This window comes from Saccopteryx bilineata, chromosome 7 (assembly GCF_036850765.1).
Source record: "Saccopteryx bilineata isolate mSacBil1 chromosome 7, mSacBil1_pri_phased_curated, whole genome shotgun sequence".
NCBI classification, from domain to species: domain Eukaryota; kingdom Metazoa; phylum Chordata; class Mammalia; order Chiroptera; family Emballonuridae; genus Saccopteryx; species Saccopteryx bilineata.
The window spans coordinates 61,006,815-61,021,259 of NC_089496.1; the positions used below are offsets into that span (position 1 = coordinate 61,006,815).

The 14,445-nt window shown below is 48.4% G+C and overlaps 1 protein-coding gene across 5 annotated transcripts in view; it reads right to left on the reverse strand.

The window, feature by feature from the left end:
• The window catches only part of OCA2 (OCA2 melanosomal transmembrane protein), a 69,581-nt gene continuing 55,136 nt past the window's right edge, over positions 1–14,445 (reverse strand). For all 5 annotated transcript variants that reach the window (XM_066239978.1, XM_066239973.1, XM_066239975.1 and 2 more), the window contains exon 24: positions 1–585. In XM_066239978.1, coding sequence (XP_066096075.1) covers positions 501–585 — 85 coding nt within the window. In that variant the 3' untranslated portion in view covers positions 1–500. The remainder of the gene's footprint in view (positions 586–14,445) is intronic.

A 14,445-nucleotide genomic window follows, 5' to 3' on the forward strand; every position in this document is an offset into this window, starting at 1 on the left:
CTTAGGCCAAGGGAGAGAGTTTATTTCAGTATATAAAATGCTTCCTTACACACAGCATGCCTTTCCCAGGAAGAGGATGTATTCAGAAGGTATACAATGTGACAGCTGATTATTTTAACATGAACAGTGATTACATGAAGAAAATTAGAGAGAGAGAGAGAGTGTGTGTGTCAGGAGAAGGGATAGTGGAACATGGCAAGCCATTTGGGGTGGATAATTATAGCACGTGTGTCCTTTTTTTTTTTTTTTACAAAGCATCACAAGTGTTGAGAAATCCACACACTTCCCGTAGGGGAATCTTGGCTAAGTTATCCCGTACTGGCCATGGTTTGCCAGCATTCAGCCGTGTCAGGATGTGGGTGGCCAGCGGTCCACACTCCAGAGCACCTCGCAAGGTAAGCACCTTTTCTCCTCCCAAGAGCGGTCTCGGGGGGAGCGAGTGTTCTGTGGATGTTGATGATGGGTCAAGTACCCCTCCGTCTCCAGGTGATGGGTTCCGATTAATTCCATCCCATCACCACGTGAACCACGAGGAGGTAGCACATGCCCACCATGCAAGAGACGACCATCATTGGGAAGCCCAGCCTGAAACACAAAGAGAGGTTTGGGTTGCTAACTGGCAAGGTGAACTCGACGCTCACTTAGTCTAGGGTCAGCGCAGAAGAGCAGGGCCCAGGGTGCCCACTCTGTGCCAGCTGATTGGAGACCTTCTCAAAACATGTGCAAGTTTTTTAAAATTTAAAAATTTGTTTAATTTATTGATTGATTTGAAAGAGAGAGAGAGAGAGAGAAACATCAGTTTGTTGTTCCGCTTATGTATGCATTCATTGGTTGATTCCTGTGTGTACCCTGACCAGGGGTCAAACCGGCAGCCTTGCTGTATCGAGACGAGGCTCTAACCAACGGAGGTCCCTGGCTGGGGCAAAATTTTTCCCAGCTTTTTCATTGACTTTTCAGGGGCTTAATTTGTTCAAGCATGAGACACTTTGTCTTCCAGATGACACACTGTCATTGTCATCCTCCTGGGCCATTCCATTTCTAGACGTTTTCTATGACTGTGTCAACGGCCAACTGTCCTTCCTAGAAAGCTGGTTTCCCAGGAAGGTCACGTTTCCGTAGACCCCCGATGTCCTTCATACTTAAGAGTTGGGAGAGAGCTTGAGAGGTAGGACCGGGGAAGGCCTCTTATCTAAGGAAGGCGGGATGGAAGGACAGGCTTTTCCTCTGTATGTGGTGAGGGACGGGACGTGAGGACAACAGGCACACCCACGTGTAGGAGGCATCGTGAGAACATGGTGGTTTCGTGTCCCTTGCCATGTGCGTCCCGGGGCGGCGTACTTGCAGCTCCACACCTTCCCGTCCCGCTGGACAGATCCCGACAGATTCCCACTCAGCATCTGGGACCCATGCCTTGTGAGGCCACTGCCTTATCACTGAGAGAACTCACGGAAAAGGGGACAGTTTTTGTTCAGAGGAGCACTGGATAAAATTCAACATCGGTTTGTGGTAAAAAAAAAAAAAAAACAACAAAAAACTCTCCACAGAGTGGGTGTCGAGGGGACATAATAAAAGCCAGAAACGACCAGCTCACAATGAACCCCACACTCAAGTCTGAAGCACATAGGAAGCTTCCCCTCTCGGATGGGGAACAAGACCAAGACGCCCATTCTCACCTCTTTTATCTAACAGAGTACAGGAAGTCCCGGCCAAAGCAATCACACAAGAAAAAAAAAAAACAAAAAACAAATAAAAGGCATCCAAATTGGAAAAGGAAGTGGTGAAACTATCTCAAGTTGAGGGTGACCTGGTATTCGACATAGAATATCCGAAAGGCTCCACCAACAACAACCATTAGAACAAATAAATAAACTCACTACACTTACAGGATACACAATCAACAAACACATATACAAAAGTTACAAAAGTCAAGTGCCTTCCTATGCACTAATCAGTCATCAGAAAGCGAAATTAAGGGACCATTCTTATATACTGCACAAAAAGAATACATACCAGGAATAAATTTTAACTAAGACAGAAAAAGACCTGTCCACGGAAACCTGTACAACCTTGAGGAAAGAAATGAAAAGAAGATACTGATAAATGGAAAGATATTCCATGACCACAGGCAGAAACGTGAATATTGTGAAAACATCTCTAATACTCAAAGCAATCTGCAGATCCAGTGGGGTCCCTACCAGCATGCCAATGGCATGTTCCCCCAGAAGTAGGACAAACAATCCTAAAATTTTCAGGGAACCACAGAAGAACCTGCATAGCAGAAGCAATCTTGAGAAAGAAAAAATAAAGATGGAGGAATCACACTTCCCCATCAAAATGTTTTACAGAGCTCAACGTAATCAAAACAGTATGGTCTTGGCATTAAAAATAGGCACACAGAACAATGGAACAGAGGAAAGAACCCAGAAATAAACTCACTCGTAGGACATGGCTGGGTGGTTCAGCAGATAGTGTCGCCCCAGCGTGCTGAGGCCGCAGGTTTGACCCCACGGTTGGGGCACATACAAGAAAGCAACCAATGAGTGCACAATCAGCAGAACAGCAAGTTGATGCTTCTCTCTCCCTCTCCCTCTCAAATCAGTGGAAACATTTTTTTTTTTTTTTAAAAAAAGGACAAATCAGAGAAAATGTGGGGGTTTTCTTTAATGTGCCTGATCATGTCCCCACTCCCAACTGCTTTCAGGGAAGTGTTCCATCGAAACAGCCAGTGTGGCCTCAGCTGTGGTAGTGCAGTGGCAAGTTGATCTGGAATACTGAGGTCGCCGGTTCGAAACCCCGGGCTTGCCCAGTTAAGGCACATAGAACAAGCCACCAATGAACACCTAGCTAAGTTAAGGAATTACTTCTCATCCCTGCCCACCTCTGTGAAATCAATCAATAAAATCTTAAAAAATAAAAAACCTAGCCTGGCTGTCTGATCCCTTCAAATCTGGGGAGAAGGTGGACTGTGGGCTCTGCACCCCCTGCCTCCTGGTGCTCCAGCCACAGCCGAGGTGCCCCGGACAGTGGGCAGTGCCCCAAGACGGAGGCTGTATCTCCCCACCCCCCACTGCCCCAGCCATGGCTGGCCACCTGGGCATCCTCCTTTGGAAAACGGCTCTGGCTGTCCGCAGGAGAGCTCTGTCCAACACCAGGTTGCCACACGGGGGGGGGGGGGGGGGGGGGGGGGTCTGGACCTGTCAAGGCCTCTGAGCTGCATCGCTAAGACCCCCAGAGGGACCACACCTGACTGCCCTCTGTCCCCACATGGGTTTATTTGTATGTCTCTAAGTGTCCTTCAAAATGAGACCCTGAGGCCCTGGCCGGGTTGCTCAGTGGTAAAGCATCAGCCTGGCATGTGGAAGTCCCAGGTTCGATTCCCAGCCAGGGCACACCAGAGAAGCGCTCATCTGCTTCTCCACCCTTCCTCCTCTCCTTCCTCTCTGTCTCTCTCTTCCCCTCCTGCAGCCAAGGCTCCAGTGGAGCAAAGTTGGCCCGGGTGCTGAGGATGGCTCTGTGGCCTCTGCCTCAGGCGCTAGAATGGCTCTGGTTGCAACAAAGCGACGCCCCAGATGGGCAGAGCATCGCCCCCTGGTGGGCATGCTGAGTGGATCTTGGTCAGGCACATGTGGTAGTCTGTCTGCCTGCCTCCTGCTTCTCACTTCAGAAAAATACAAAAATTAAAATTAAAAAAATATGAGACCCTAAGGTCAGATACATTGGAGAGACACTAGCCAAAGAATGACAGGGGTTACTCAGGTAATGAGCTGCAGGGTCCTTGGTCCCTGACCTGCTGCTGGGCACTGTGGTTCCCCCAGTGTGAGGGAGTGTTTCCAAAGACGTCTGACCTGGAAACCTCCTTCCTGAGTGCCTTGAAGTGAGCAGGGTCTGCGGGGCAGGCTTTAAAGAGGAACGGCCAGATGGAAGGCTCCCAGAATTAGGAACACTGCAGAAGCCAAAACCTATTGTGGCTGCTTAGGTACAAAGAAAACGGAAGAAGAAGAGACCGCAGTTCCTATCTGTGTCGCTTTACAAAAGCACAAGGGGCACGCTCTGACCTAATTCAGAATTCTTCTTTTTTTTTTATTCAGACTCCCACATGTGCCATGATTGAGATCCACCTGGCAAGACCACTAGGGGGCGATGCTCTGCCCATCTGGGCCGTTGCTCCGTTGGGGCCGGAGCCATTCTAGCGCCTGAGGCAGAGGCCACAGAGCCATCCTCAGCGCCTGGGCCAACTTTGCTCCAATGGAGCCTCGGCTGCGGGAGGGGAAGAGAAAGACAGGAAGGAGAGGGGGAGGGGTGGAGAAACAGATGGGCGCTTCTCCTGTGTGTCCTGGCCGGGAATCGAACCAGGGACTTCCACACACAGGCCGACGCTCTACCACTGAGCCAACCGGCCAGGGCTGTAATTATTCTGACATGATATAAAAGTCGCTCCTCCAGTTTCATTCTAAGTCCTCTCTCATAAATGTCACTCCAGGAATCCCAGGCTGTGGCCCTCAGACACATCACCAACACTCTCATCTCAGATGGAACTTAGTGGTAAAGGGGTCAAGAGGTGTCCCGTACACGGTGACAGAAGATTTGACTCGGGACGGTGAACACACGATGCGACATCCCGACAGTGTATCATAGAAATTGGACACTGGAAACCTATATAATTTTATTGACCCATGTCACCCCAATAAACTTTTAAAAATTATTATTTTTTTAAATGAAGAATTCTGCTTTAAGGAATTCCATCTGGAAACCAGTTTTCCCCGGGGAGGAAGCCAGATGGGCCTTGAGATGAAGGGAGAGAGCAGCTACCCCAGGGAGACAGATCTGCATCACAATTGGACCTTCAGGAAACCAAACAAGGGTTTTCATTACAGGAGGGAGCTCTTCCAGAGGCAGCTTTTTCTTTTTCTTTTTTTTTTCTTCATAAGCAGCTTTGAAAACCCGTGATTATTTCTCTGGTATGCAACAAAATGGAAGCCCTGGCATCTACAGTTGTCAGGGAAACTCTCGGGGTGAGGACAGCCTGGGGCATCTGCAGCGCAGAACCAGGCTGAGGTGCACCCGCTCATTGGCTCACCAGGCACTGCAGACAGAGTCCCGGCCCTGGGGGGTGGGGAGGGGGCGGAGCTGAACAGTGACACATCTGACACATCCCGGACTTTTTTTTCTCTAGTTCTGGGACCGAGATAGCAGACAGTAGTCACGTGCACGGGCGCTCTGTGAGGTGAGGTGGGACGTGGTCAAGGGGAATACGGCACAGAGAAGGGGGTGGGGGGTGGGGAGGCTGGTGTAAGCGGCCTCTGGGTCCAGGGGACTCTGAGCAGACCTGAGGAAAGTGAGGTATCCTATGCCTGCATGGTGGACAGGAGACCCACAAAGAAGGGACCCCCAGACAGACTCCAGGGACCCCGGGGGTTCAGCACGTTCACACACACACACACACACACACACACACAGAAAGGGTAAAAATCTGGTGTGAGGGCAGGACCCTATTAGGAGATAGGTTTAGAGAGGAGGGGTCTGAGCACGAGGCCTCACAGGTGGGTATAAAAATTTGACAACACACAGAGTATTGTCTGAGCACAGGGAATGAGAAAAATTAGGTCTCCTTTCAAGAAACATCCTTGGGGAAAAAAAAAAGTTCCCAGTCATTGGAAACTAAATAACAGATTTCAAAATAACCCATGAATCAAAGAAGGCACCCAAAGAGAAACAGGAAATGCTGTATTTTGATCTGAATGAAAATAAAAATGCAGCGTTATCAGAATGGGTGGGAGGGCACTTATGCTGACCCCCAAAGAGACATCCAGCCCTGAACCCCTGAACATGTGTATTAGAAAGGGACCCGGTCAGTGACCTCAGCTCCTGCTAGAAAAACAAAAAGTAAAGCAGAGTAAGCAGAAGATAATACAGACCTCATCAGAAATCAATGAACTAGAAAACAAACAAACAAACAAAAAAAACAACAAAGCCTAACCAGGCGGTGGCGCAGTGGATAGAGCATTGGACCGGGATGCAGAGGACCCAGGTTCAAAACTTGAGGTCCCCAGATTGAATGAAGGGTCACTGGTTTGAGCGTGGGATCATAGACATGATCCCATGGTTGCTGGCTTGAGCCCAAGGTCGCTGGCTTGAGCAAGGGGTCACTGGCTCTGCTGTAGCCCCACGGTCAAGGCACATATGAGAAAGCAATCAATGAACAACTAAGGAGCTGCAACAAAGAACTGATGCTTCTCATCTCTCTCCCTTCCTGTCTGTCTGTCCCTATCTGTCCCTCTCTCTGACTCTGTCACAAAAAAAAAGAAGAAAGTCAATGAAATCAAAAGTAATTTCAGGCAGAATAGCAATAAAATTGATACACTTCTGGCCCAAATGGATCAAGGGAAAAAGAAAAGGAATGATGATATAAAGCGGGGGTCCCCAAACTACGGCCTGTGAGCCGCATGCGACCCCCTGAGGCCATTTATCCGGCCCCCGCCGCACTTCCAGAAGGGGCACCTCTTTCATTGGTGGTCAGTGAGAGGAGCATAGTTCCCATTGAAATACTGGTCAGTTTGTTGATTTAAATTTACTTGTTCTTTATTTTAAATATTGTATTTGTTCCCGTTTTTTTTTTTTTACTTTAAAATAAGATATGTGCAGTGTGCATAGGGATTTGTTCATAGTTGTTTTTTTTTATAGTCCAGCCCTCCCACAGTCTGAGGGACAGTGAACTGGCCGGCCCCCTGTGTAAAAAGTTTGGGGACCCCTGATATAAAGTATCAATATTAATTGACTGAGACAAGTGACAGCACCACAAATTCTACAGCTAGGTGAGAAGTAGATTAAGAAAATAACATATTAAAAACAATAATATGGATTAAGAAAAAGCATATAGGAATATAGAAAAAGATAGGAGATATATAGAAACAAGTGAGGCTATAATATTAAATGCCATTAGGGCATGTGAATAAGGCCGTGCCCTCTGGTGGGAACTGATCTGGGGTGTACAGATATGACAGACAGACTCTGCCTTTCACGCAGGGCACAGTTAGTGTGTGTGTGACGTTATATACAGATAAAAAGTGGCTTGATGTGACAATTCTGTAGATGAACATAAAAAGGGCTCCCTGCGAGGAACTCCAAAAAGGTGGTTTGAGATGGCAATCCTGTAGATTGACACCTGTTAGAAGGCATAAACCACTAAGGGGCCCCCTGCTGTGTTAAGTCACTCAGACTCCAACATTGTATGTGGACTGTCTCCACACCGGAGGGGGGAGGCCTTAAGCTGCACCCAGGCACGCCAAAAGGATTCGTGAGTAATAAACTGCCTGTGTGATTCTTGCAACTAACTTGTGTGTTGCTTGTGTCTTTCCTTTGTTAACAATTGGTCTTGGTACCAATAAGCAGAATTCCTCATGGCCGCCTCAAGAGTAGTCCCCAAGAGGCTGCCAGCCCTGCTGATAAGCAGGAGTGTCCCACCGCACAGGGAAGTCGAATCAGAGACGCCTGACCGACCTAGAGCTCGGACTCTACTGGGACAAATATGGACTAAGGCGTGCAACAAGAGTCACCTCAGGAAGTAACAGAAAATACAAATACCTCTGTATCTATTAAGGAGCTTGACCTCCTAATGAAAACGTCCCAGAAGGGACAACGCACAATCCAGATGGCTTTCCTGGTGAACTATACCGAACATATTATGGATCAAACTATAGCAATTCTACAGAACCTCTTCCAAAACTTAAATAAAAGTAGAACACTTCCCACCAACTTCTTCGGTGAGGCCAGAATTACCCTGGCACAAAAACCAGACACACATTCTCATCCAGAAATTGTCCAAAGAACAGTCAAGTTTCACCCCTCTCTCTACCTTTTGCTGACGACCATAAAGGGTTTGGAAAACTCACCATTGATCCTTTGTTCCTGGGTTGTGGATTTTAACCCAAGCCCCACAGAAAACATTGGAAGGAAAAATTCACCCCCCTCTCAAATCCTATATTCCTTATACTTACTTCTATTGCCTTCTTGAAACTTAAATGGGGGGGTGGGGGAGTTGCCCAGGTCGAGCCTGTGACGTCAAGAGTGGTCCAATTCCATGCCGAAGGGAATAGAATCATTTCTTAGGAGTTTATCTAAAAAAAGGAATTGCCCACAGCACTTTCACATAGGATGCCCCCCTTTTTTTTTCCTTTCCATTATTTACCCTGCAGTTTTATTTCCTGAGGGTTTTGGACAAAAATAGAACCATAAGATGCTAGCACCACAAAGGACTTCCGGACCCATCTGGTCCAACCTCTCCAAACCTCCGCCATCTCCAAGAAGTGTTGAAAGAGTTAGAAGGGGAAAAAAAAAAGGCACAAGCCATGACCTCGGGTTGAGGAATTCAAGATGAAGTTGCCAGTGAGACATCTAGTGTGGTGATTTTTAATGGTTTAGGAAAAAAGTAAAGAGGAAGGTCCATCTTGTTTTCTCCCTAAAATGTCTTTAGGGATCTGCATATTATAAACACAAAGCAAAACAAACAAACAAACAAAAAAATCCCTGAAAAACATCAAGTACAAACAAGTGAAACATTAATGAATTAAAAATATGAAAAAGAAAAGCGTTTGCCTGAAACGTAAGAGACAAAAACCATTAAAATCTATCACAGTCTATACTATTCTACATTGCTTCTCATGTGCTGATAGTACCTAATTTATTTATTTATTTATTTATTTATTTATTTATTTATTTATTTATTTGAGAAAGAGAGGGAGGGAGGCATCAACCTGTTGTTCTACTTTAGTTATGCCATTGATTGTTTCTCCTATGTGTTCTGACCTGGGCTCAAATTGGTGACCTGGGGGGGGGGGGTGTCCAACAACCCTGGGATCAAACCTGCAACCCTGGGCTTGAACTGGTGACGTTGGCACTCCAGGGAGGTGCTCTATCCACTGCACCACCAGCCAGGGCAGTATATAAATTATAATATAGTTCAGCCTGACCAGGCGGTGGTGCAGTGGATAGAGCGTCAGACTGGGATGCCGAGGACCCAGGTTTAAGACCCCGAGGTCGCCAGCTTGAGCAAAACTCACCAGCTTGGACCCAAGGTCACTGGCTGGAGCAAGGGGTTACCCGGTCTGCTATAGCCCCATGGTCAAGGCACAAATGAGAAAGCAATCAATGAACAACTAAGGTGTCACAACGAAACACTGATGATTGATGCTTCTCATCTCGCTCCGTTCCTGTCTGTCTGTCCCTATCTATCCCTCTCTCTGTCCCTATAAAATATATATATATATATATATATATATATATATAGTTCATTGATGCTATTGACTGGATTGCATCTCTTCAAAATTCCTATGTTGAAGTCCTAATTCTGGGCGGGTAGCTCAGTTGGGTAGAGCATCATCTAATATGCCAAGGTTGTGGGTTCGATCCCTGATTGGGACACATACAAGAATCAACCAACGAATGCATAAACGAGTGGAACAACAAATCGATGTTTCTCTCTCTCTCTCCCCCTTCCTCATCCTCTAAAAACCAACCCATCAATAAATTGGTGAAACTGTTCTGTATACTACTCTACTTGTGGATACATGGCACAGTGCATTTATCAGAAACTAGTGAAATTCACACAGCACAGAGAGTGATCCTTACTGTATGCAAATTAAAAAAAAATCACTTAGGAGATCAGAGGATCCTAGGGTGGAATGCAGACTATGACAGAATAAAATCTACTGCATTACAAATGAATGAAAAACAGTGTCACTAAAGGGGACCGGGGATTGCTGATCTGACTGACTGGAGTGGAGACAATAGGACTACTGGGCACAGAAACTGTACAAAAGCACTTTATCTGGTCCGGCAGCTAGAGCCGCTCCTCACAGGAAGGCAGGCTAAGAATTCTGATATTGCCCTAAATGCGTATGGAAATGGAACAACTGAGCACATGGATGGTGCGTGGTGGGAGTTACGCTCATTGATGGAGCAGGGGGCCACAGACCAGCAAAGGTGGATGCTGGAATTATCGCTGGGCAGATGGACGAGAGTGGGAGACATTAGTGTGAACTCCTTTTTTTTTAGCTTAATATAGAGACTGATGACTGTATTAGAACAGCTATCGATCCATGTATAAAGATACAGATTAGTACACACACGGTTCTGTGTTCTATCAGTGGAGAGAACTCAGAAGCAATGACGCTCCAGCAGCAGTGAGCACACCGGGAGCCCAAATCTTGGTGTCTAACACCGTTCTCCAGGAAAAGAGACCTACCGGGGCTCCTTGGAGAAACGGCTGACTCCAGGGCTGAAGTGGACACATACAAGGTGAGCCTGTGGCATCTTGTAATGCCATTAAAAAGAAGTAAGACCTCTGCCCTAGCTGGTTGGCTCAGTGGTAGAGTGTCTGCCTGACGTGTGGAAGTCCCGGGTTCGATTCCCGGCCAGGGCACACAGGAGAAGCGCCCATCTGCTTCTCCACCCCTCCCCCTCTCCTTCCTCTCTGTCTCTCTCTTCCCCTCCCACAGCCAAGGTTCCATTCGAGAAAAGTTGGCCTGGGCACTGGGGACGGCTCCATGGCCTCTGCCTCAGGTGCTAGAATGGTTCCAGTTGCAACAGAGCAACGCCCCAGATGGGCAGAGCATCGCCCCCTGGTAAACATTGCAGGTGGATCCCGGTCGGGTGCATGCAGATGACACCCCTCTACTTCTCACTTCAGAAAAATACAAAAAAAAAGGAGGAGGAGGAGGAGGAGGAGAAGAAAGAAGAAGAAGAAGAAAGAAGAAGAAGAAAGAAGAAGAAAGGAGGAAGAAGGAGGAAGAAGGAGGAAGGAGGAGGAGGAGGAGGAGGAGGAGGAGGAGGAGGAAGAAGAAGGAGAAGAAGAAAGACCTCAGAGAGATGCACACAAATCCACAATGTTGGGCTCTGCCAATGGGGCACAGATGCCCATGGAGAGCGCCCCCCTGTGGCCAATGCTGGAATCCCTCAAGTGAAAAATAAGTGATATTGGGTTGTACCTCAAAGCACAAACTAAATACCCACAGGTTCAAGCCAATATAAATAAATACTAGGTAAAGAACTGGGGCAGAATAAACAAATCCACGCAGAAGGACTCCTGTATTTTCTGCAGCTACCTCACCCTGAACTCCCGGACTTCCTTGCAAAGAGGGCGGCTGGCACGCAGGTGCAGCTGGGGAGGGGGCGGCCCTGCTGTGGAGAAACCGGACAAACACCATCGCAGCCCGGGGTGTGGAGGGCAGGGCCAAGTTCATGTCAACGGCGATAAGCTCCCATTGATAGCATGTACGTGTGACGTCAGGTGATAAAAAATGACACCTTGAAGCTCTGGTCTTTCTCCCCAGAACCCACAATCCCAGTCTAGCCACGAGAATAGCCACAGACACACCCTGGCTGAGGGTCAGCCTGCAAAACATCTGACCAATGCACGCAGATCAACTGCCAAGGGCATCGGAAACAAGGCACGTCTGAGAAAGTCACAGCCTTGAAGAGGTTTGCTGATCACACACAGCGTGCGGTTATTCTGGGTGGGATTCTGGAACAGAAGGCGGCGTCGGGAGGAAGAAATATTATATATAAGGACACTTAAATAAAGTACCGTCTCTAGCGAATCCCTTCTTTCCTTTGTTTTTATTCAAAAATGACCTCCCGTAAGGCCCACAAACTGAAGAAGAAATAATAATAAATGGCTTAGATGTGTAAGCCCGTACCCAGAAGAATAATTTTTCCATCTCCGGGTCATTCTTCACCGTTCCCAACCTTAAGGAGGAACGCGCCTTTGGGATTAACTACCCACTGAAATATTTCAAGATGCTCTAACATACAGTAATCAGAGGTTTGCGTGTAATTTGTCCTGGGTTTCTGGGTCAGGCAGTGCAAGAAGGGGAAAAAACATCATGCTGTGACTAGGGGGAGAGGCAGGCTCCCTCTTTCTGCCAGAGAGCACAGGCTGTCTCAAGTGACCAGTCTTTGATCCTCCATAAATTATTGTTTGTAAAATGCAACATTTGTTTCAAATGCATGTCTTCCCAATCCCACAGCAACCGGGGAGAAGTGGAGTGGGAGTGTGTGTGTGTGTGTGTGTGTGTGTGTCTCAATTTATTGGCTTTGTATTAGAGTCTATGCGCTATGCGCATTCTCGAAATGGAGATTGATTTCGTCCAAGGTGAGCGAGATTAATTAGTTCACTTTCCGGTAATGTTGCCTCCTTCCCCAAAACATTAGTTCAGACAGTGCTCACACAGGCAAGAGAGAAACAGCTGACACTCTGCAGTTGGAAGTCTCTCTCTCTCTCTCTCTCATACAAACACACATGCATGCACACATATGTGTTGCATGTGCATACAAACACGTGGGAGCATATCTGCGGGAACACATATGCATGCACTCACACATGGGTGTACAGTTGTGCACACCAAGTCATAATGTAGTCCACACATGGACCTGCACACTCACACACCCATGCCTGTGCATGCACACAGGAGCCACATGGGCGCGGGCATTCACAGGCACATGCACAAGCGTGTGTGTGCACAGATGTGCAGAGATACACACAGCCCCACCTGTTTTGCCCGACAGGGAGGGGCCATCTAAGAAAACATGCTACGTGTTATGATCAGTGGTCACTGCTAGGTCACTTTTCTAACTCATGTGTCACCTCTCTATTTTACCTTTTACATTCTTTTCCTTTGAAGGCGTATTTATAGTCAGGAAAAAGATGGCAGTTCTCAAACCTCCCGTGGGAAGTCAGCATGTTGCCCTGTGTACCGCAGGCAGCCGCTTCTGCTGCAGAGACGTTCTCCCAGGAGGTAGAGAAAAGCCCACCGAGTGCTTTATCACAGCTGAGCGAGAACCTTGTGCAAACATGGGGACCATTTCATAAGAGAACAGCCCCAGTTTCTGAGCAAGGACCCGACGAGAAAACGGGCCAGAGCCAGAACCAGACTGACGAGAAACACGGCTCTGGACCTCGAACTGTGAGGCTACTTTCTCTCGTCCGAGAAAAGGCTACGGGGTTCCCCAGGCCAGCGCCCTGTGAGCCTCGGCAGGGGACCGCTGGTGGTCTTGCCCTAAGCTCTCCGGGGTCACTGAGTTACTGAGTATCACCCCGGCTGTCACACCCTCCCTGGTCTCACAAGCTGCGCGGCGATGCAGGGTCCACCCGGGACGCTCGCTGTGCGCCGGGGTCACGCACTGGACTCAGACGCGCGGCGAGGACACCGGCCCCTCCAGCCAGGCAGACATCCTGGTTATTCTTCCAAAGAGACCGACCGCTGTTGCTAAGGAGGGTCCCTGGTCTTGAGTCCAGCCTACGGCCACCGGCAGGTGGGGGGAATCACGGTCTCAGAGGCTACACCAGGGTCATGGGAACATCTGGACGAAGTTGGTCCAGAGTTAAGTTCTGGAACCCGTCCCTTCGCATCAGGCCAACCATGAGCCCAAAGTCCTACGGAGAGAGAGCCGCGGCCTCCTCCCTCCAGCTCAGTGTCCCCTCCCCATACCCAAGTGTCCCAGGATGTCATTCGAATCAACGGCTCAGCAAGACCACCAAGTACCCTGAGCAGACTCAGCTGGTTAGAGACAGTCTGCAGAAGTCAGGGTCCCAGTCTACGTAGAGACTGGTGTCGGTCGTCCCTGTTCCAGAGCCCAGCCCAGGCACGCAGAGCCCTGTGGAGACACGGGGCCTGAGGCGGGGGCTCCATGCTGTTACCCTCAGCTGGGGCTGCTGTTACAAATCTTCAGCGGAGCCCCTACCCTGGACCACATCTCTGCCCTCTCCCCAGAGGTGCCCCCAGGCTGACCCCAGTCGGTCGGCAACACCCATGGGTCCTTCTGAGGGGGGGGCCTCCTTTGCGTGGGGTGCTATGGGAGGGGGTGCCAGGCTCTCCCAGTGCACCCCCATCACCCACCATCAAAGCACATGTCCCCGCTGGGATGTCTGAGAACACAACAATGCAAGCTACCCAACATCCTCGGACCCCTGGACGCAATCTGTGCTTCTCAGAACGCCCCAGCCGTCCTCCGCATTAGGAAGCTAATCCCAGCAATGCGTTTTTAACCCTTTGAGTGGTACAAACATTCATATCCGTGCTTGTGCCTCCTGACCCTCCAGAGTACGGTCGGACAAAAATTTTTATTTTAAAAATGTTTAAGGCAACGTTAAAAAAAAAAAGATAAATGAATGTTCTTCTTGTTTCCATACATTGGTTATCAAACAAACATGATTTTAAGTTAATAAAACTGGAACTGGAACTAATTTGATTTGGGGGGGGGGGGAGGACTCACTCCCGAGGGTCAGCGAGCATGAAAAAAACTCACTATGCAAAGAGTTAACGCGTTTTTCCCCCCAAAGCCAACCTCAGCGACCCCCAAGGTCACTACAAACATGCTGCCTCTCCTGGCACTTAAGAGATGCACTTCTCTCTCTCTCCCTCTCCCTCTCTCCCTCTCTCTCCCTCTCTC